This window comes from Cetorhinus maximus, chromosome 2 (genome assembly GCF_964194155.1).
Source record: "Cetorhinus maximus chromosome 2, sCetMax3.hap1.1, whole genome shotgun sequence".
In the NCBI taxonomy this organism is placed as follows: domain Eukaryota; kingdom Metazoa; phylum Chordata; class Chondrichthyes; order Lamniformes; family Cetorhinidae; genus Cetorhinus; species Cetorhinus maximus.
In genome coordinates this window covers 183,164,804-183,189,135 of record NC_135880.1, presented here as the reverse complement: position 1 = coordinate 183,189,135, position 24,332 = coordinate 183,164,804, and the positions used below count along the sequence as shown (strand labels likewise).

At 42.6% G+C, this 24,332-nt stretch overlaps 1 protein-coding gene across 1 annotated transcript in view; it reads right to left on the bottom strand.

Moving 5' to 3' along the window:
• cntln (centlein, centrosomal protein) overlaps positions 1 to 24,085 on the bottom strand; it is a 395,750-nt gene extending 371,665 nt beyond the window's left edge. The window contains exons 1-3 of the mRNA XM_078530355.1: positions 23,966 to 24,085; positions 12,387 to 12,480; positions 4,138 to 4,226 (exon numbers count right to left, since the gene is read on the bottom strand). Of these exons, the coding sequence (XP_078386481.1) occupies positions 4,138 to 4,226; positions 12,387 to 12,467 (170 nt within the window). The 5' untranslated portion in view covers positions 12,468 to 12,480; positions 23,966 to 24,085. The remainder of the gene's footprint in view (positions 1 to 4,137; positions 4,227 to 12,386; positions 12,481 to 23,965) is intronic.
• Between the last annotated feature and the right edge of the window lie 247 nt (positions 24,086 to 24,332).

Sequence of the window (24,332 nt, the reverse complement as noted above, 5' to 3'; positions counted from 1 at the left end):
ATCCAAGGTTGCTGAGGGAAGTAAGGGTTGAAATAGATTAAGTTCTGGTAACAAGCTTTTAATCCTCCTTAGGTACGGGCGCAGTGCCAAAGGATAAGGGGATTCAAACCTCTGCTCGAAGGAGGAGAGGTGAATATACTCATTAATTAGGGCAGTCAGCCTAAAGAAAGACAGACATGCATTTATATAGCACCTTTGATGTTAAGTACCTTCGAAGTGTGGTCACGATTGTAATGTAGGAAAGGCAGCAGCTAATTTGTGCTCAGCAAGTTCCCCACTAAACTACAATTTGATAATGACTGGATAATGTTTTTTTTAAAAAGAGTGGTGGTGATTGTGGGATAAATATTGATCCCTGCTTTTCTTCGAAATAGTGCCATGGTTCCTTTAATATCCACTTGTGGTGGTAGTCTGTGCATTATGGCACCTCCAACCGTGCTGCATGCCTGCAGTAGTGCTTCTTCAACAGTGCAACCTCGCCTTCAGTACACATGTACATACGCAAGCTATTACGAGGTGGGTGGTGGGGTGGAATCCACAGAACTGCTTCCCGTACGTTGGAGATGTTAATTATAATGACAGCTTTGTGTGTTATACAATGATTTGCATACACACATAATCCTCAAGATGTGATACTTTTATATGGTGTGTAGAAGTGGAGGAAGACTTGACAGCACCACTGAACAAATTTGAAAATCAAAGATCTGCTCGGTGACAGCCTCACAGAGTACCAAACAAATCCCACTTCGTGGGCCAGCTGCACTTCCTTTGGTCGTCAATCGCCCAACAGACAAGGCTGTTCAGCTGCCATTTCCTGATCCAACCACTACTGTCAATTTTTTGACCCTTCTTTCATGTTAATGAAGTAATTTGTTATTTGGGTTAACATAGAAGATTTCGTAACTCACTCAACCCCTTTTATCAGATCCATGTTGCTTCAGTCATGCTTATCATTCTCCTCCCCTATAAAAATGCTGCCTTTACCAGTCTAAAGCATTTCAAGCTGATTTAATTTTTCATCATAATTTTTGTAAATTTATCATTAAAGCTCCTCAGTGGAGCTTTCTTACAGGCATTGTCACTTGCAGCCTTCCTGCCCCTCTAGACCCCTTAAAGCTGTCTCTTAACTTAAGTGAATCTGCATTTTTATTCATCTAGTCCCCTAGTGGTGGAGTTGACAGCTCTCCAAAATTCAATCTCAGCGATACAACGGTTTCTCTGCTGCTGTGCATGCTGGGTAAAGGGCTCCCCATTCCACAAAAGTTGACCTTTCAGAAAACCCAACTGCCACTGCACACTGACCAGCATGGCCCAGTCTCAAGAGAATTCGGTGGCTGAGTGGAAGTGAGTGGCAAGGGGAAGCACCAGTGATCCTGACTGTGCAAGCTGCAGATACAGGAGCTTTGCAATAGGCTGTTCTTAATGTCTTTAAGTTGTAAAATGGCTCAGTGCACTGAAAGCTGTCCAATGCTGATATTTTGAGAGTGTCCAGAGTTTCAGAGTGCCTCCTGTATAATCTACCATGCAAGTTATTTGGGTCTCTCAGTAAGCATGCTTTTTTTGGAAGCATCCATTTATACAAGCATCACTGTAGTGTCATCAGATTTTATTTCTACCTGAACGGACAGGTGTGGCCTCAGTTTAATATCTTGTCTAAAAGATGGACTTCCAAATATGTAACACCCCACTCAGGACCACATGAGCCAGAAGAAACTGTGTTCAAATCCTGGAGTTGAACTTGAAGCCATGACCTCATGGCTTCAAACTTGAGAGCTCCACTGAACCAAGCTGGTGGATGTGTCATGAACACTGAGCTTTATAGAACCGTTATGTTTTAAAAAGGTGGGGGGGGTTGGGGGTGCAGTGAATTCATAATAAACACCTCAGTTTTGAGAAATGCCATGTGATCCAGTTGCCATGAGGAGGGAAAGTCAAACAGAAACCCATTGAGAGTGGGGTGGCAGTTTTAACACCTTTGCACAGTATCTCACAGAAAAACAACCAGGCAGGATGCTGGTGAGAGGTTGGTTTCTGTACAAGAGAAAGAGAACACAGTGCTCTTGAAGATTAAAGGAACAGGGAGTCACCAAAATGTGCCGTGCTGGTGGTAATCGTATCTGGAAAAACTCGGGCTAAGTGGAATGATTGTCAAAGGATGCTGCAAGTTTCGACCTGTGTGTGGAGGAGAATGAACCTGCTGGAGAGCTGGGAGTGACTGTGGGACTGTTCCTGTAATGTTACATATTTGCCAGGCATTGCACAAAAGTGTTTTATAAGACATATTTTGGCTGCATTAGTTAGTTAATGTGAAAGTATCTTTTCTTTAGTTTGATGCATTAGCTGCCTGTTAATTAGTATTTGACCTATTTTGATTTGGTTCGTTACAGTAAGTCCTAAAACATGAAACCTTGTCCTTCAGTTCTTTCCATCAGTCGCTGGAAAATTCATCTCTTTTTTAAAACTTATCAGTCTTTACAGAGATTACAACGGATGGCATAAGACAACAGTTGTAATGGACCATCCTTGTTTACACCTGCCTTTAATAGCTGGCTGAATCAGCAAATATTGACAGCTATATTAGTGATCACAGGTCAAAATTGCACGTGGACAGATATCAGACGAACATGTTGTAGCTGTAATGCCTTTTTCAGGTAAATACTCTGCCAACATCCAATATCATAGCTCAGTCACAAAGAATATCTGCTCAAGGTTGGCCAGTACCTACAGAATCATATCCCAACACACGTCTATCTTTCCTCTTCTGAAGGAACCATCAGGAAAAATGCAGTCAAGGAACAAAATTGTATTTACTTTTCAACACAAAATTTAGTTTACAAAAATGGTTTTACAAATAACAACTTGTATTGACATAGCAACCTTTAACATAACAAAATGACCAAGGCACTTCACAGGAGAATTACAAAACAAAATACAGCACTGAGCCAGATATTAGGGCAGCTGGTCAAAAAAGGTAGATTTTAAAAGAACAAAGCTTTTTGTCTTGCACTCATCAGTGCAGCATGCAAGGTAAACTAATAATAAAGGGAACAACAATTCATACTGCATGAGAAGAGAATGCTGATTGGTTGGAAAGTAGACCCTGATTGGTAGAGGTGTTGCCATGGAGAATGCAACACAGAACAGTTAACTGCCAAGCTTTTGCTCAAATTCGAACCAGGCAGGTCGACCTGATTGATTAAGGCATTGCTATGGGGAATGAACCAGGAAATTGCTGAAACCCAAGCTTTTGTTTACTTGGAAAAGGAAATGTGTGGACATTTTCCTTTTATCTGCAAAGGACAGGGCCCTGTGTGTGAATATTTGTGGCTTCTAACACACGTAAGTGAGCCACACTGCAAACCCAACTGATAATCTTTAATTGGTTTTCAGTGTACACTACCAATCAGAGTCCACTTGCCAACCAATCAGCACTCTCTTCTCATGTAGTATAAATTGCTATTCCCTTTACTGTTGGTTTACCTTGCAAGCTGTCCAGATGAGTACAAAACAGAGAGCTTCAATAGCATGTCTCTTTTTTCAGTGATTAAAAGAATTCAAACATGGAGTTCCAGAAATGTAGTATTAATTTGTGAGGCAAGAACACATTCAAAGAATTGGGAGAGAAAAGGTAGGTTAGAGGTGGAGAGGCCAAGGATTGGTTTTTTTGAGAGGAGCGATGATGACAGATTTGAAGGAGATGGGGAAAGAATCTGAGGAAAAAGAACCATTATCAATACCAGCTACATGGGAACCAGGAAGGGAAGTTGGCGGATCAACAATTTAGTGGAAATATGGTCGAGAGAGCAGGAAGATGGGCTCTGAGGGGGCATGAGGGGAGATAGGAGAGAAACTAGACAAAGATACGACGAGTTCAGGCTAGTGCAGGGGGGACCATTATAGGAAGTTAGACCTGGTGGACTGGGGGAAGGGAGAGAAGTGGCAGAATCAGTCAATCATAGTAACAAAGGAATCCACAGGCTCCTCACATTTGTTGCTGGAGGTGAGGGGGAAGAAGACATGCTATACTCACATAGCATATAATTATATGTAAAGAAAAGGATAAAATCCAAGAATTTTGATTAACACTTTGCACGATGTGCTTCTAAAACTTCAGCAGCAAAACTAAACTTCGCTCACCTCTCCAGAACCAAGCTGATGGCCTGCGTGAGATCAGGGTTTGCTACCTGTAGACGTTTCCACAATGACCACACAAATTCTTTGTCAGCCTGCACAGAAATTGTAAGGATTAGTATTGTCAGAAGCATTTACACAAATATTCTTTAAAAAAAAAAGCAATGCAATTTCAAGGGGGCTCACTTAAGTCGTGTGTCACATGATGAGTTCCTGATCTCAATCTGTCCAGTGACTGGCATAGATTAAAATCAAAGAGCTGGGAAAGGGTGAAAATGGAGGGACCAGTCAATGTCAATATGACTCCTGCATAGCTGAAGAGGTAATACATGGGCAGCATTGTATTTGAGCTGCTTGGTCATTCATAGAAAACCTAGAAGATGGTTGAGAGGTAGCCCCATATTATGCACGGCATTCAAACTGTATTCTGTCTGCTGGTAAAAGGGAATCAAACCTCAGCCATTTGGCAGCACAATCCTACTTAAAATTAAATACAAAAACAGAGTATGCTGCAAACACACAGCAGGTTAGTCAGTGTCTGTGGAGGAATGAAAAGGAAAAAATGTACTTGCCTTCGAGGGAGTGCAATGAAGGTTCATTTGATTGATTCCTCGAATGAGAGGGCTGTCCTATGAGGAGAGATCAAATAGAATGGGCCTATGTTCTCTGAAGCTTTGATCGCATTGAAACTAACAAGATTCTGAGAGGGCTTGACAAAGTAAATGCTGAGAGGCTGTTTTCCCTGGCTGGGAAGTCCAAAACTAGGAGTCATAGTCTCAGGATAAAAGGATTGGCTATTTAGATCTGAAATGAGGACAAATTTCCTCAATGTTTTGAAACATTGGAGTTCCCTACCCCAAAGGGCTCCAGATGTTGAGTATATTCAGGTTGACATCGACAGATTCTTGGGCACTAACAGAACCAAGAAGTATGGGGGAAATGGAATTGATTTAAAGTTCAGCCATGATAGTAATGGATGGCAGCATTCAGTCAAATTGAATTATGTGTACCATTTTACAAAAAGAATATTTATGGCTCAATTACTTCATGGCAACTAATAATTTAAACTACTTTGAGAAAGAAAACATGTATTTGGAAGATATTAATAAATATCCATCTAAATCATTGGAGCAGAGATTAGCAGAGGGAGTGTGTCTTCCACATGATGCCACAAGTGAAAATATAGGTCAGGTTTTTTATTTACATTTATTTTCCAATACCCTAACTCTAAGGGTAGTTACAGACCACTAACATGTAACAAATTTTTGACTGTTGCATCGAGATCCTAAGAACAAAGTTATTGAATTACAGAGGTTGTACTGTGGATAATGTTAGCTCAGAATTCCAGAGTATAATAAAGGAATGTTTAGAATGTGCATATCTTCATTGAACGAACATTATGGCATAAAGAAGGGAAGAATGCTGCATGGGAAACAATTGAACATAAAATTTAGAAGACATCTATGAGAATGACCTTACAAGTTAGAAGAAATGACACCTGAATGAGCATACAGGTCATCTCACCAAGCATAACAAATTGAAACCGTTCTCCATGTGGTATGTGTTTTAAAATGTCAAGAACCTCTGGGTCAAAGTACATATGCTTTGATACAAGTATTAAAGGCGACGTAATGTGAGCAGTGACCCCACTAGAGGTAAAGTAATAAGATATGCAGACTTTCATTCAGTGATTGGAATACAGAAAAAATGGAACCAGATTGTGCAAATCATAAAATCTGCATCTTTTCTCCAAAAATAATAGTATGCAATGTTTAGAAAAAGAAAAGATGCAAATGGAGAATTGGGACTCCATGTTATGCATGGCATTCAAAGTCCATCCTCTCTACTTGTAAAAGGGCAGGATAAAGCAGCCTGCTTGATTGGCACCACATCCACAAACATTCACTCCATGTGATATCAAGAAACAGCTGAAGGCACTGGATACTGCAAAGGCTATGGGCCCTGACAATATTCCGGCAATAGTACTGAAGATTTGTGCTCTAGAACTTGCCGCGCCCCTAGTCAAGCTGTTCCAGTGCAGCAGCAACACTGGCATCTACCCAGCTACGTGGAAATTTGCCCAGGTATGACTTTTACACAAAATGCAGGACAATCCAACCTGGCAAATTATTGCCCATCAGTCTACGCTGTCATCAGTAAAGTAATGAAAGAGGTAACAACAGTGCTATCAAGCGGCACTTGCTTGGCAATAACCTGCTCACTGACGCCCAGTTTGGGTTCCGCCAGGGCCATTCAGCTCCTGACTTCAATACAGCCTTGGTTCAAACATGGACAAAAGAGCTGAACTCCTGAGGTGAGGTGAGAGTGTCTGCCCTTGACCAAGGCCGCATTTGACTGAGTGTGGCATCGAAGAGCCCCAGCAAAACTGGAGTCAATGGGAATCAGGGGGAAACTCTTGGCTGGTTGGATTCAAACGTGACACAAAGAAGATGGTTGTGGTTGTTGGAAGTCAGTCATCTCAGCTCCAGGCCATCATTGCAGGAGTTCCTCAGGGTAGTGTCCTCGGCCCAGCCATCTTCAGCTGCTTCATCAATGACCCTCCTTCCATCATAAAGGTCAGAGGTGGGGAAGTTCGCTCAAGATTGCACAATGTTCAGCACCATTCATGACTCCTCAGATACTGAAGCAGTCCATGTCCAAATGCAGCAAGACCTGGAAAATATTCAGGCTTGGGCTAACAAGAGGCAAGTGACATTCGTGCCACACAAGTGGTGGGCAATGGCCATCTCCAACAAGAGAGAATCTAACCATCGCTCCTTGACGTTCAATGGCATTGCTATCACAGAAACCCCCATTATCAACATCCTAAAGTTGACATCGACCAGAAACTGAACTGGACTAGCCCTATAAATACTGCAGCTACAAGAGCAGGTCAGAGGCTAGGAATCCTGTGACAAGTAACTCACTTCCTGGCTCCCCAAAGCCTTTCCACCATCTATAAGGTACAAGTCAGGAGTGTGATGGAATACTCTCCACTACCTGAATGAGTGTAGCTCCAACAACACTCAAGATGCTTGACACCATCCAGGATAAAGCAGCCAGCTTGATTGGCACCACATCCACAAACATTCATCCCCTCCACCACTGACGCACAGTAGCAGCAGTGTGTATCATCTACAAGATGCACTGCAGGAATTCACCATGACTCCTCAGACAGCGCCTTCCAAACCAACAACCACTACCATCTAGAAGGACAAGGGCAGCAGATAGATGGGAACACCACCACCTGGAAGTTCCCCTCCATGTCACTCTCCATCCTGACTTGGAAATATATCACAGTTCCTTCACTGTCGCTGGGTCGAAATCTTGGAACTCCCTAACAGCTCTGTGGGTGTACCTACACCACATGGACTGCAGCGGCTCCTTCTCAAAGGCAACTAGGGATGGGCAATAATTGCTGACCCAGCCAGCGAAGTCCACATCCCGTGAATGATTTTTTTAAAAAGGGGATCAAACCTCAGCACATAGAAAAACAATCTCAGTTTAAAACAAATATAAAAACAGAAGATGCTGAAAAGACACAGCAGGTCAGTTAGCATCTGTGAAGTGAAGAGCCAGGTTATTGGCATAATCCTTCTTATGAAGGTATGTTATGTAATATATTAATTTGTGACATCAGCTGGACATACATATATATTGAACTTTTGAAAAGAACATTTTTCCCAGGCAAAGGGCACTGGCTTACAGCAGCTACCATGTTGCATTTGTGAAGAACACAAGCTGCTTTTATGAAGATACAGAGTCTATGGAGCTCTCAAGAGAGGGCTCACGTGATCCAGCTCTTGGGTGTAAGAAAGGTACTAGATTTTGTACAATCAGAGAGGGACTACCACAGGAGCAGCAACTGTCTTACCCCATCCCTCTTTCTTCTGAAACCTCTCTCATGAAAGCTCAGCTGTTTGTGCTTTGAAACCCCCACCAGAAGACCTCCTTGCTGCAAGCTGAGAATTCTTAAAGGAGAATTCCAAATCAACCCCACTTCTGCAGTGAGAAACCCCAAAAACCAGCAGCTACTGTGGACCGGGACCCTCCAGCTGTGAACAAGCATTGGTTACTTGCAAATATTTTTTTTTCTGACTTTACCTGTTATTTGGCCAAGTATTTAATATCTGATACTCTTGCATGCTTGGAGGGGTGGTGGTGGTTGTGGTGGGATTGTGCGAGTTGCTTTTGCATTAGTGGGTAGTTGGATATTTGTACATTTAAAACTTTTGTTAATAACTTATGTATTGTTACCCGAGTGGCTTTTAGCAACAAAACTAACTCTTTGCTCGTTAACTTAAGGTTTATTTCTTGCATAGAGCTATGTATGGTTAAATATATATTAAATTGGCACAATCAATCACCTCTCTTTTAAATTCAAATTCTGTTTTTTTTTTAAATTTGTTCATGGGATTTGAGCATCGCTGGCTAGGCCAGCATTTATTGCCCATCCCTAATTGCCCTTGAGAAGGCAGTGGTGAGCTGCCTTCTTGAGCCGCTGCAGTCTATGTGGTGTAGGTACACTCACAGTGCTGTTAGGAAGGGAGTTCCTGGATTTTGACCCAGCGACAGTGAAGGAACAACAATATAATTCCAAGTCAGTGTGGCTTGGAGGGGAGCTTGCAGGTAGTGCTGTTCCCATTCATCTGCTGCCCTTGCCCTTCTAGGTGGTAAAGGTCGTAGGTTTGGAAGGTGCTGATGAAGGAGCCTTGGTGAGTTGCTGCAGTGCATCTTGTAGATGGTACACAGTGCTGCTACTGTGAGTCAGTGATGAAGGGGTGAATGTTGAAGGTGGTGAATGGTATGCCAATCAAGCAGGCTGCTTTGTCCTGGATTTATTTTTATATTATTGTCGAGCTTCTCAAGTATTGCTGGAGCTGTACTCATCCAGGCAAGTGGAGAGTATTCTATATAACCAACGCAGGAGTGGGACAGTGAGAGAAATCAGTTCACCCCTGCTAACTTGGTGACACTCATCATCCAGCTTTTATCGCAGGTTTTTAGCATTTGCAGTTTTCCTTCTTACATTGCTGCAAATGTCTGATAACAGTTCATACTGTAACTTGTCATTAAAAAATTACTTTCATAGAAAGAAATCCAGTCCAAATAAGGTCCTTACACTTTCAATTTTTATTTTAATCGTGGTTAGATATTTAACTTAGGGTTGTTGCAAAAATAAAGTTATATGAATCGTTACATTGCTGCAATATTGTTTATTACGCTGCTGCATCGAAAACTATTTCTCCTCAGGAGACTGATTCTCTGACTTAGGGAAATAAGAATTGTTTAGTTACTAGAAAAATAAAAAGTGTCTCCAAAATAAGTGTTAAAAAAAAGGCTAGAATGAATGATCAACTTTTAATTTGAAATGAAAATTTTTGTTCTTTAAAATGTCAAATTTTCACCTTGTATTTTAATGAGCTCTATCTTCTCTAGAATAAAGTTACTAGATTAAATGTTACAACTTGAAACAAGAGAAATCTCAATCGTTAATTATTTTATTGAGTCACTAAATAAAAATGATAAACCACTCCATGGTAAATATTCCACAGATTATGTTTGACATGGTGTTGCATACTTCAGGGATGCATTACAGATTGCCAGTAATAATTTTACATGCTTATTATAAGGAAAATATTTGATTTCAAATTAGTCCGTTATAATCTAAGAAATAATTGTGATTTCACCTAAACTATCAAAAGCACCAATAAAAAACTTTACTTTACGAAAGGCCCTAATCTAAACCAAACATTCACTAACATATTTAAAATTTCTAATAACCATTGTTTAACTGTTGTGTGATTGAAAAGTATAACTTTTTAATTTGGCATTGATGCCAGCAGAAGAGAGATTCCATCATGAAAGCTGATTAAATGAGGTGTAGTGGTGCTGTGGTAACGGTCCTCCAGCATGCTACATCAGAGGCAAAGTAGGTGGCAGGAAGGAACACCAGCAGGAGTGATGAATCAATTCACTAACCCGTTTTTAAAAAAACTTCAAATCTCAGCAAGAGAAATGAGGGGGATATTGAATTCAGATACTTTTAAAATGAAAGATTGCAACTTTTTAAAAATATTGCAATAAAACCTTTCATGCAGAACAAGTTAATGACATTACTACGTGTTGCCTATAGCAATTTGTTCTCTCAACAATGACACTGTATAAAATTGGCTGTGTTGTGAATATACCCAAATGTACCTCAGAACTGGTGTGAACTTAGTCCATTAAAAAGCAATTAAGGAGCAAGCCCCAATGCTCCCAGTTGAGAAACTACAGGTGAAATTCAAGTGACCATAGGTCAAGCTCTGCGGCCCATTTTTCACAGCTATGCAGCTAAACCAACACAGCACAACGTCACTTCAAATCTGTATGTACAATGTCTAAGATAATAAAGAGTTATAAAGTACTCAGTGACCAAAATCATTTACTTTAATTTTAAAAAGTTCATTCCAAATATGGAATTTATAAAAAACATCTGGCAGCAATACAATCTGGGATTCAGCTGGTAAACCACTCAATCTTCATTCTTATTGTATGTAACTTTTACAATTTGGGCTTTCTCCCAACACTTTCCAGCTATATTCACAGCAATAAGACAGTTTCCATTAGCAGATGTAGTATTCCATGCATTGGAAGTGGTATCCTTATGTACAGTGGCTGGAATAGCATGACACAAGACTAATAATTGCTCTTTAATTACAGTATAACACACCAAGAGCTTCGTGCTGTCATGTTCTGGCCAATATGTATCCCTCAATCAACATCAATAAAACAAATAATCTGGTCAATATCACATTGGCTGTTTGTAGGAGATGTGTGCGCAAATTTGCTGCAATTTTTCAGGCATTACAACAGTGACTACACTTCAAAAAGTACTTAATTCAAAAAGTAAAGCATTTTGGGACATACTGAGGTGGTGAAAAGTGCTATGGAAATGCAAATCCTTCTCTTCTTTTAATCCAAAAGATGGCAAATGCTATAATGCCAAACACTATGTTCAGGCTAGAACAAAATGTATTTACAAGTAAATAAAGAAGGATACAGGAAGTTACTGACAGTATTTTCTTTAGGACATATTTCTCACACAGACCAATATCAGCAAGATTTTTGGATGAAACAGTCTTTTATAATCTTTCTGAGGTGATGTTTTACATGCGGGTAGTAATATCCCTGCACACCAGATGTTCACCATCCTGAGAACTTCTTCATTGCTCTCTAGTTATCTCCAATTGACCCTTCGATCATTCTCCAGAACCACATTTCACAGCTTTCAAGTCTTTGGATGTCCACCTTTCTCAAGGTCCACATTTCAGCTACATAAACAATATTCCAAATCACAGTCTTGAAAATTCTTTCCTTAAAATCTCTAGTCATACCTATGCTGAATCAACTCTTTTATGCTTGGAGAATGTATTTTTTGTCATTGCTAATCTAGCTCTGATTTCTTTATGGCAGTGACCATCTTCTGACAAGATTCTTCCCAAGTACTTACTTTGTGATACCTGTTCCAGCTGTTGACCATTTATCTTGACTTCTACTTTCCCACCATTGTTTCTTCCAATCTTTATAACTTAGATCTTTTTAAGTTTAATTTTAATTCTGCAGGCTTTCACCATTTTAATCATTCTATCCATTAGTATCTGCAGATCTTCTGCTGTGCTTTGCCACTAGGGCCTGGTCACCTGCTAATCCCACTGCCTTCACCAACTGACCTCTTACTTTTCCACCTTTCTGTATTTCATCTAGGGCTTCCTCTACCATGGCTTCTGCATATTAAAGGGCAATGATTTATATACATGGTTATATAAAACATACACTAAAGCAATAATCCCAATTCAACACAGGATAAAAACTGCGCATCACAGAGTCTTGACAAAATCTCTTCATTAGATAGTCAGGATTAACTAGATGAATAAAATGATGAGTAAGATAATTATCAAAAAAAAACAAACCGACTGCTTGCTTGGAATTCTTATAAAGTAAAGCAGTGCAACAGAATCTATACAATAGTTTAAATACAACAGAAAATTTCCTTTTCTCTTTTTGGATTCTAAGATTATTCATGTGCACATTCAGTCATTCTTACATAGAACTACAAAGCACAGAACCAGGCATTCAGGCCCAATGGTTCCTGCTGGTATTTATGCTCCACATGAGTTTAAAAACAACAGATCTTAAAATCTCAATCTCTAGTAGACCACAATTGATAAATGCAAAAGTGGACAACATCCACAATATAAAAACAAACTCACCTGACACTGAGCAAGTTCTTCTGACAATTTGCGCACTTGTTCCTCCAGAAGTAGCTGAGGGTCACACTGTGTTGAAGCCATGATAATGAAACACCTTTTTAAAAAGCACAAAGAAAAGCATGAAAATCAGACGGTGATGATGATGATTGCAATAGTCTGGTTAGAGCCCATTCACAGCACTCTGCTCAGTTCAGAATACCACATCTCAAAAAGGATAGATTGGCCTAGAAAGGTAAGTGCAGCACAGATTCACCAGAATAATATGCGGACAAAAGGGTTTAATTATGAGACAAAAACAGAAAGTGCTGGAAAAACTCAGCAGGTCTGACAGCATCTGTGGAGAGAAAGAGACAGAGTTAATGGTTCAAGTCTGTATGACTCTTCTTCAGAGATATTAAATTATGAGGCCTGGTTGCACTCAACTAAAGATGAAAGGGTGCTCAAACTGAGATGTTTAAAATGTTTAAAGGATTCAATGAGGTAGATAGAAATAGAGGTTTCCTCTGTTGGTGGAGCCAGGAAAAGGGGGCATAACCTTGAAATTAGAGTTAAGCCATTAGAGATTGTGTCAGGAAGTACCTGTTCACACAAAGGATAGCGGAAATCTGGGAGTCAACTGAAAATTTCAACACTGAGATTGATAGATTTTTCTTAGGTAAGGGTGCTAAGGGTTACAAAATCAAGGCGGATATATTGAGTTAAAATACAGATCAGCAATGATCTAATCGAACGATTTATAAGGATGATATCAGAAATGCATGGGTATACATATCAGGAAATGATTGACAGGCTGGGTCTCTGTTCTCTTGAAAAAAGACTGAGTGAGGGATGACCTAACTGAGGTCTTTAAAATGATGAAAGGTTTTGACCAAGTGGATACAGAGGGAAGGCTTCCTCTTGTGGGCCAGGAGCAAAACTAGAGGACATCAATATAGACAGCCACCAAGAAAGCCAGAGAATTCAGAAGAAATTTCTTCACCCAAAAAGCGGTGAGAATGTGGAACTCAGTACCTCAGGGAGTGATTGGAGTCTATAGTATAGAAACATTTAGGAGAAGCTAAACAGGTTTATGAGGGAGAAGGGAATAGAGGGTTCTGATGATAGATTTAGATGAAGAAAGACGGGAAGAGGCTCGAGTGCAGCATAAACACCAGCATGGACTGCTTGGGCTGAAGGGCCTGTACTTTGCCCTATGTTTGGATAAATACCTTTGTACACGGTGGTTTGTCATACTCATGTGACCTCTGATGTCATTTTATGTAAGTAAAGGTTTTGGGCAGTGTCTTCTCTTGTTTTTTTGGCAGTCCCTCAGGCTGAGGATGACTTCCTTCCACTCCGGGGTTGTGAGTCCTGAGGTGACTAAAAAGTCCAAAGCTGGCTCCGCGCACACTGCCACAGGTGGGACAGGTAGTGTTTGATGAGGCGGGTAGGTGGGGTGCTCAGATTTTGGTCCGCTCCTTCCGCTGTATGTGCTGGGCCTCCACCTGGGCCTGTCGGAGACGTTCAAAGAGGTTGGCACCTTTGTAGATGCTTCCTCTCCAGTTTGGGTGGTCTCAAGCAAGAGATTCCCATACATCGGTGGGGATGTTGCACTTTTCCAGGGAGGCTTTGAGGATGTCCCTGAAACGTTTCCTCTGCCCTCCTGGTAACCACCTGTCGTGACGAAACTCGGGGAAGAGAGCTTGTTTTGAGAGTCTTGAGTCAGGCATGTGGACGATGTGACCCACCCAACACAGCTGATTAACCATAACCAGTGCCTCGATACTGTTGGCTTGAGAGGACACTGATATTGGAATGTCTATCTTTCTATTGAATTTGCAGGATTTTGCAGAGGCATCACTGGTGATATTTCTCCAGGGATTTAAGGTGCCTGCTGTATATTGTCCATGTCGCTGACGCATACAGGAGGGCAGGTAGTACTGCAGCCCTGTAGGCCATGAGCTTGGTGCCGGGTTTCAGGTCTTTTTCATCAAACACTCTTTTCCTCAGTCAGCCGAAGGCTGCGCTGGCACAGTGATGGCGATGTTGATTTTCATTTTGATGTCTGCTCTCGCTGAGCAGAGGCTCCCAAGGTATGAGAAATGGTCAATGTTGTCCAATGAATCGCCATGGATCTTGATAGTCAGGGGGCAGTGTTGTGCAGTGGGAGCAGGCTGGTAGAGGAACTGTCTCTTCCGGATGTTTAGCTTAAGGCCCATTCTTTCATACGCCTCTGTGAATGCGTTGACAACAGTTTGGAGCTTGACCTCAGCGCTTGCATATGGGCACACTCCATCAGCATGCTGCAGCTCGATGACAGAGATTGGGGTGATCTTGGTTCTGGACTGGAGGCAGCGTACGTTGAATAGTTTCCCACCCATTCTGTAGAGTAGCTCTACTCTGGTGGGAAGCTTCTTGGAGATGGAGTGGAGCATTGCAACAAGGACGATGGGGAAGAGCATTAGTGCAATAACATAGCCTTGCTTGACCCCAGTTTGTACTCATATTGGGTCTGTAACAGGTCCGTTGGTAAGGATCACAGCTAGCATGTCATCGTGCAGTAGGCAGGGAGCCATGATGAGTTTCTGTGGGCAGCCAAATTTGAGGAGGACTCTGCACAATCCTTCCCAGTTGATAGATTTGAAGGCCTTTATACACCATTTTATATACCACTTGGAACATGGTATCAGAATTGTGCAGCTGGGATTGTATGGATTTTGACAGGTGTAAGAGAGCCAGCAGCTCTGAAAAACAGCAGAGAATAATTAAAACTTCTGTCTGCAACTTTGTACAAGACATCGACAGCTGGGTGAATCATTGAGGCCTTGAATATTCCAGTACCTGCTCCTATGGAGCTGAAAGGAGATTTGAGAGTGAATTGGAAATTCTTCCAGTCTGAATGGCAGAATTATGAGATTGTCACAGAGTTGAACAAGAAACCTTACTTCAGAGTAGCAACTCCATTATTAGTGCTAGGAAAGAGTGCTGCAAGCTGTACTGAACCTAGACCTCACTGAGCAGCAGAAAAAACAGACTTATAAAATTTGAGGCCTTGAAGACCCACTTTGAACCCTCTACTTATGTCATTTATGAATGTAATGTGTTTAACACTAGAGCTCAGGAAGTGGGGTAGAATATTGATCAGTATGTGACTGCACTCAGGCACTTAACTGAATCTTGAGAGTTTGGGCAACTGAAGGATGATCTCATCAGAGATAGGATGGTCTTAGGAACAAGAGATCTGGCTGTGAGAGTACATCTGCTGAGAGAAGAGAAACTTACTCTAAAGAAAGCTATTGACATGTGCAGAAGTTCTAAGGTGGCTAAGCATCAGCTGAAGTGTATTGAAGGGAGAACTGACGAGGCTTTGTGCCACGCAGAGAAGGAATCCAGGCCTTCCAAGCACAAGATAATGGAAAAATGGAAGGACAATTTACATAAGGGCGAGCCGAAAGATCAAGGCCAGAGTATTGCATGTAAATACTGTGGAGGACACCACACCAAAGAAAAGGAAGCATGTCCAGCGTGGAGAAAGCAGTGCTCTAACTGCAAGAAGCTGAATCACTTTGCATATGTGTTTTGCCAGAAAGAAAAAAAGCAAGCTTATAAAAATGGTTGCTGGAGAGATGTTGGATGATGAATCTGAAGAAACACTTTTCACTCTAGGACAGATTGTCACCGTCAAGTCTGAAATAAAAAATAGTTTGGCACGTGGCGCAGGTCTGGCCCATTCCACACTCCTGCGCGATGGCGATCACTCGAGCCATCTTCCGCTTTATCTGGAGGTCGAAAATGGATCGTGTCTGCAGGGACGCGATGTACAAGCCTCTAGATAAAGGGGGAAAAAACGTGCCCAACATCGCCCTCATACTGATGGCCACCTTTGTGTGTGGCTGCATCAAGCGGTGCGTAGACCCTCAGTACGCAAACACCAAGTGTCACTACGTGCTGAGGTTCTACCTGTCCCCGGTGTTGCGAAGGATGGGTCTGGCCACGCTGCCGCGGAACGCTCCAAGTAGTTGGACCGTGCCGCACCACCTGTCCCTGGTGGAAAAATTTATGCAGAAAAACACCTTTGACCACAAGTCCATCAGGCAGTGGTCAGCACGTAACGTCCTAGAGGCCCTGAGGGAAAAGGAGAGGGTGGACCCTGTGGGATGGTTCCCCGAGCAGACTGTCAAAGTCATTTGGCAGAATGCCTCATCGCCAGAACTTTCCAACAAGCACCAAGACGTAGCTTGGCTGGTGGTGAGAAAGGCCCTCCCCGTCAGATCCTTCCTACACGCCAGGAGTCTCACCCCCTCTGCACGTTGCCCTCGAGGTGGCTGTGGTGGGGAAGAGACCGTTGTTCACCTCCTTGTGGATTGTGCCTTTGCAAAGAAAGTCTGGAGAGAGATGCAGTGGTTGCTGTCGAGGTTCATCCCGAGCAGTTCTGTGACACAGGACTCTGTGCTCTACGGGCTGTTCCCAGGGACACACACCGAGACAAACATCGACTGCAGCTGGAGGATCATCAACTCGGTGAAAGACGCGCTTTGGTCTGCCCGAAACTTGTTGGTCTTCCAGCACAAAGAGTTGTCCCCGACCGATTGTTGCGGACTGGCACAATCCAAAGTCCAGGACTACGTGCTGAGGGACGCACTAAAGCTTGGGGCAGCTGCCGCAAAGGCGCAATGGGGAAGGGTCGCTGTCTAAGACCTTTCTACCACAGCGCACCGAGAGACTGGGAACTGTTTAGAGCCCCTCGGGCTGTACAGATCAAAATGAAAGGCTGTAAATGATTGTAATATTGTTTGTACTGATGCACCTGGTGATACATTTTGTAAAAGTTTAACCTGGATTGTACCCTTGTAATGTTGTTTTTGAAATGGTTTTGAATGTGATTGAAGATTTTTTATGAATAAAGTATATTTTTACAAAAAAAAAATAAAAAATAGTTTGGTGACTGTTGGAATGATGACTGCAGAAGGAAAGCATCAAGTTAGTATAAAGTGTCAGATGGTGTACATGCAACATCATGATCTTAGCAGACCTTTGTGAAGTTGCTCAAGACAGTGACCTGAAAATTAAGCCAAAGATAAAGTTGAGGCTCAATGATGGAATGATGCTCACCACAAGAGGACAAACCTAGCTGAGAGCCCAATGCAATGGGAAGAAAGATGATCTGCATTTCTAGATAGTGGACACTAAGCAAAGTCCTCTCATCTCAGCTGAAACGAGTCAAAAGCTTGAACTGGTAACCCTTCATGTACCAGAAGAAATTTGCAGTGTTTCGTATTACATGAAACTACATGAAAATTACATATTACTTCTGAACAGATCCTGACAGATGAACATTTTGCTCAAAGCAAGCAAACTGCTTAACGATGCAACGCTCCAAGTGATACAGGAAGTAGTGATGAAAGAATGGCCTGAAACCAACATGTAGACACCTGCAGCTTTAAGAGATTATTGGACATACAGAGATAAAGTAATCACCCAAGGTGGCATCTTGCACAAAGGGACTAGAATAATTATCTCCAAAGAGATGAGAAAACATATGCTGAAGCGCAACCACGCAAGCCATCAAGGAATCAAGTGCCGTATGAGGAAGGCAAGAGAAGTGGTCTACTGGCCAAACATGAGCAATGAGAGTAAAGATCACACCAGCAAGTGCAATGCTTGCAATGGACATCAAGCTAAGTAAGCTAAAGAGCCATTCATGATTCATGACATCCCAAACAGACCATGGATGAATCTTGGAGTAGACCCTCTTCACTCTCACTGGAACTGATTATCTCGTCACAAACGAACACTAATCAGACTACTGGAAGTGAGACCAGTTGACGTCAACAACCATCAGTGAGATCATAGAATGCCTGAAAGCACACTTCAGTCGTCATGGCATTCCTGACATTGTGATGAGCAACAATGGCCCTCAGGTCACAAGTTAAGAATTCAGCATTTCATGAATGATTGGGAAATTCAGCACCATACATCATTTCCACACTAGACCCAGTCAAATGGAAAGGCAGTGGTGAAAAATGCCAAACACACCTCATGAAGGTGTGAAAATCCAGTCCAGCGACTAATGTCACGCCGCATCCAAACCGCTCCTCCAATAGCTAAAAAATTACTAAAGCCGGAAGTAGTAACATGAGTGAGTGACAAGATCAAAGTGAAATGACAGAAAACCAAATTTCACTCTGATAAAGCTGCCAAATTGTTGCCAGATCAGAGAAAGAAGAGCAGGTCCTTCATGAGTGTCAAACATACAAGGCACTCTACAAAAGTCAGTCCATGTGGCAATTAGCATCTGTATAGAGAAGTTGTCATCTTGATCGCAAACAGCAAAGGTGAACAACCAGATCTATCATCGCAACCACAGACATCTATGTGCGACCGGAGAACCTGCTCCTTCAAAGCAGACAGCTGATGAGGCAGATTCGATTTTGCCAAGCGAGCAGCAGTCCTTGAGGTCAACCCATTCCCCAACAAATGCAACTCATCAGCAGCAACAATTACCACAACAGCAACACTGGCCACAGCAACGACATTCCCCAGAGAGGCAACATCACTACAGGAACCAGCAGGTACCAGACAAACAGCCAACAACTTGCACACATACCATTAGAAAACCTGAACACTTTAAAGATTGTGTGTGCAATGTATGTAGGGACAGACGAAATTGGAACAGACTAGAAAGAACAGCTTTTTGTTCATGCGTGATTATTTTCTTTCTGGACTATGTATGTCAAGTAACTTACAAATGGTAAGGCATGTGATTTTTTTTTTCTTTTTATGAAAAGGGGGATGTTTGGATAAATGCCTTTGTACACTGTGGCTTGTCATACTCGTGACCCTCTGTCATTTTACCTAAATAAAGATTTTGAGTGTAGCCATTTGACATGCCACATGGAATGCCACATATCCTACGTAAGAAACAGCAAAGGACGACTAAAAGATTAATAAGGAGGGAAAAATTAGAGTACGAGAGATAGCTATCCAGAAATATTAAAACAGATAGTAAGAGTTCCTATAAATATTTTAAAAAGAAACGAGTTAACAAAATAAGCGTTGGTCCGATAGAAAGTGAGTACGGAGAATTGATAATGGAAAACAAGGAAATGGCAGATGGATTGAACAGGTATTTTGCATCGGTCTTCACTGTACAGGATACGAGTAACATCCCAGAAGCAGCCATAAATCAAGAAATGGAAGGGAGGGAGGAACTCAGGAAAATTACAATCACCAGAGAAGTGGTACTGAGTAAATTGTTGGAGCTGCGGGCTGACAAGAGCCTGGGTCCTGATGGACTTCATCCTAGGGTCTTAAAACAAGTGTCTAGTGAGATAGTTCATGCATTGGTTTTAATTTTCCAAAACTCCCTAGATTCGGGTAAGATCCCATTAGATTGGAAGATAGCATATGTAACTCCTTTATTCAAAAAGGAGGGAGACAGAAAGCGGGAAACTACAGGCCAGTTTGCTTAACATCTGTCATAGGGAAAATGTTAGAAGCCATTGTTAAAGAAGCTATAGCAGGGCACTTAGATAAGTTCAAGGTAATCAACATGGTTTTGTGAAAGGGAAATCGTATTTAACCAACTTATTAGAGTTCTTTGAGGAAGTAACGTGTGCTGTGGATAAAGGGGAACCGGTGGATGGACTGTATTTAGATTTCCAGAAAGCATTTGATAAAATGCCACATGAAAAGTTATTGAGTAAAATAAAAGCTCATTGCATGGGGGTGACATATTGGCACAGATAGAAGATTGGCTAATAGGAAGCAGAAAGTAGGGATAAATGGGTCTTTTTCAGGTTGGCAAGATGTAATGAGTGGTGTGCCACAGGGATCAGTGCTGGGACCTCAACTGTTCACAATTTATATAAATGACTTGAATGAAGGGATGGATGAGATGGTTGCCAAATTTGCTGACAACACAAAGTAATTTGTGAAGAGGACATAAGGAGGCTACAAAAAGATATAGATAGGTTAACTGAGTGGGCAAAGATCTGGCAAATGGAGTATAATGTGGGAAAATATGAAATTGTCCATTTTGGCAGGAAGAATAAAAGAAAGCCATATTATCTAAAAAGTGAGAGACTACAGAGCTCTGAGATGCAGAGGGATCTGGGTGTCTTAGTCCATGAATCGCAAAAGTCTAGTATGCAGGTACAGCAAGTATTTAGGAAAGCTAATATAATGTTATAATTTATCGTGAGGGGAATTGAATACAAAAGCAGGGAGGTTATGCTTCAGTTATACAGAGCACTAGTGAGACCACCTTTGCAGTACTGTGTACAGTATTGGTCACCTTATTTAAGGAAGGATGCTTTCAAAGAAGGTTTACCAGACTAATACCTGGAATGGGCGGGTTGTCTTATGGGGAAAGGTTGGACAGACTCGGCTTATATCTGCTGGAGGCTAAAAGAGTAAGAGGTGACTTGATTGAAACCTTTAAGATCCTGAGGGGTCTTGACAGGGTGGATGTGGAGAGGATGTTTCCTCTTTTGGGAGAATCTAGAATAGGGGTCACTGTTTAAAAATAAGGGGTCGCCCATTTAAAACGGATCAGGCAAAAAATGTTCCCTCAGAGGGTCGTGAGTCTTTGGAACTCTCTTCCTGAAAAGGTAGTGGAAGCAGAGTCTTTGAATATTTTTAAGGCAGAGGTGGATAGATTCTTGGTAAGCAAGGGGGTGATAGGTTATCGGGGGTAGGCAGGATGCAGATTTGAGGTTACTATCAGATCAGCCATGATCTTATTAAATGGCAGAGCAGGCTCGAGGGGCCGAATGGCCTACTCCTGCTCCTTGTTCGTAATCCTGTGTAATGATGGAACAGGCTCAAGGAGATGAAGGATAAAGCAACAAAACTATGCTAAGGGCCAATGATGAAGCACATGGTATGTTACAATATATGTAGTGTGTCCAAACTTACAGGTTAGGTGGGAAAGTAAGCAATGAGGAGGATGGAGAGCAGCTGCAGAGGGATATAGACAGGATGGATGAGTGAGCAAGAACCTCAGCACCAATGTGGTGAGTGTAAAAAGGTTATCCACTTTGGTTAGAAAAAGTAACAAAGCAGAATACATGCTTTTTGAATGGTGAGGTGCTGGGAAATGTTTGCATTCAAAGGGACCTGGGTGTCCTTGTACATAAATCACAGAGAGTTCACATGCAGCTACAGCAAGAATTAGGAAGGCAAATGATGTGTTAGCTTTTGTTACAACGGGATTGGGTCATAAGAGTGAAGAAGTTTTACTACATTTATACAGATATACATATCAGTGAGACCATACCTGGATTAGTGTATGCCATTTGGTCTCCTTACCCAAGGAAGGACATCTTTGTCCGGGAGGGAGTGCAACAAGGGTCAATGGGACTGGTTCCTGGGATGAGGGGATTGTCCTATGAGGAGAGATTGAGTAGGTTTGGCCTTTATTCCCTAGAGTTTAGAAAGAAAGATGATCTATTTGAAACATATAAAATTCTTGAGGCTTGACAGGGAACTTGCTGAGAACATGTTGGCCCTGGCTGGGGAATCTAGAACACAGAATCACAGTCTCAGAATGAGGGATTGGACATTTAGGACTGAGATAAGGAGAAATTTCTCCAAAGGGGTTGCGAATCTTTGAAATGTTCTACCCCAGAGAGCTGTGGATGCTCAGTAATTGAGTATATTCAAGGTACTAAGGAAATTAAGGGGTCTGGAGAATAGTGCAGGAAGGTGAAGTTGAGGGAGAAATTCAGCTATGATTTTAGTGAATGGCAGAGCAGGTTTGGAGGGCCAAATGGCCTACTCTTGCTTCTATTCCATATGTTTTTATGTTCTAACTTGCCTCTCTTTCCATTTTACCAACACCAACAAGCTCTTGGAAATGTCTGTACAGAAGTAGGTAAACAATGTTGGGCTAATCATTAGTCACATAAAAACAACAATAAAAACATACAAAATCAAGTACATAAATTAGTTACATTTTGCAAAGAACTAAACAGGGGAAGCATAAGAGCAGGGTACAGATGGGTTGATAGTTTTAGTTTTGACTTTTCCTTAAAGTATTTGATATTGACTGGAAAGCTCCAAGTAATATGGCATTGTTGTATGATACAGAAGGAAATGGAAAGAGTGACACCTACTTAAAAGAACTCCTGATATCCAGTTTACATTTTATTAATATGTAAACAGTCCAATTTAAACAAAAACACAATCTGCCCTGTCCAAAACTGGCTTGTTGTAGATACTAACCAAAATAATACCTTTCACTGTCGAGTTTCAATAAACACAATGGACATGTCTTAGAGAACCACAGTGTCCATCTCAGCTATTGAAACAAACCTTGTTGTACCCCTAACTCTGCAATTTCGAAGGGGGGTTGGTTGCGATTATTTGGAGGGGGGGAAGGTTTGGTGATTATTGGAGGGGGTGAGGCTACTTTGAGGGGTTTATTTGAGAGGGTTTATGCAGCGGGCTTATTTTGAAGGTTTTAATCTTGGGGGTAGTTCTAGAGGGATTATCGGGGGGGGCGTCTTTTGGGGCAGCTCATTTAACAGGTTTGTTCAGGAATGCATTGATGCGGGGGCAGGTTTAATCAGGGGGCAGGTGTTTATAGGGGATTTTATTCAGGATGGTTTTTTGGGGGTGTTTATTCAGGGGGTGTTTATTGGGGAGTTTATTTGGGGGGGTTTATTGGGGAGGAGGTTTTATTCAGGGGGGTTATTCGGGGGTGGGGGTTATTCGGGGGGGGGTTTATTCAGGGGAGGGGGTTTATTCGAGTGAGGGTGTTTAGTCGGGGGAGGGGGTTTATTCGGGGGAGGGGGTTTATTGGGGGGAGGGGGTTTATTGGGGGAAGGGGGTTTATTGGGGGGAGGGGGTTTATTCAGGGTGTTTATTCGGGGGGGGAGATTATTCGGGATATTTATTCGGGAGAGGGGGATTACTGGGGGTGTATTCGGGGGAGGGGGATTATTGAGGGTTTATTCGGGGGAGGGGGATTATTGGGGGTGTTTATTCAGGGTGTTTATTCAGGGGAGGGGGATTATTCAGGGTGTTTATTCAGGGGAGGGGGATTATTCAGTGTGTTTCTTCGGAGGGAGGGGGTTTATTCGGGGTGTTTATTCGGGGGGAGGGGATTATTGGGGGGGTTATTCGGGGGAGCGGATTTATTCGGGGTAGGGGATTTATTCAGGGTGTTTATTCGGGGGGGATTATTCGGGATGTTTATTCGGGGGCAGGGAGATTATTGGGGGAGGGGGATTATTGGGGGGGTTTATTCGAGGGGGATTATTCAGGATGTTTATTCGGGGGCAGGGAGATTATTGGGGGGTGTTTATTCGGGGGGAGGTGGATTATTGGGGGTGTTTATTCGGGGGGAGGGGGATTATTGGAGGTTTATTCGGGGGGAGGGGGATTATTGGAGGTTTATTCGGGGGGAGGGGGATTATTGGGGGTTTATTCGTGGGGAGGGGGATTATTGGGGGTTTATTCGGGGGGGGGGGGGGGAAGGGGAATTATTGGAGGGTTTAACTCGCAATTATCGTTGTTGCCCGGCCGGTTGCCCTGGTAACCGGATTGTCTGAGGGACAAACTGGAGCCGAAAGAAGGAAAACAAAAACACCGACCGACAATGACTGCCGCCACTCGGAGCTCAGCTCTCAGCTCCCCGATCCCGATCCCGATCCCGATGCCGCCAACGCCACCGCTCTGTCACTTTCCGTTCGTTCAAACTCCCCGCCTCCCGTAAAGCAAATTCACTCCCGTGCGCGACACTTTGCGGCAATGAGGCCCCGCCCCCGGCCCCGCCGCTTCCCCCAGCCCCGCCCCCGAACCGCCCGTGGCCCAGCCGCTTCCCCTGGCCCCACCCTCCCCGGCCCCGCCCCCTCCATGGCCCCCTCCCCCTCCCCCACTGATATCACATCACAATCACATTTCTGGACAAAACCTTCCAACCTTGACACAAAATCCCATCAATAAACTGAGTGCGAGTTT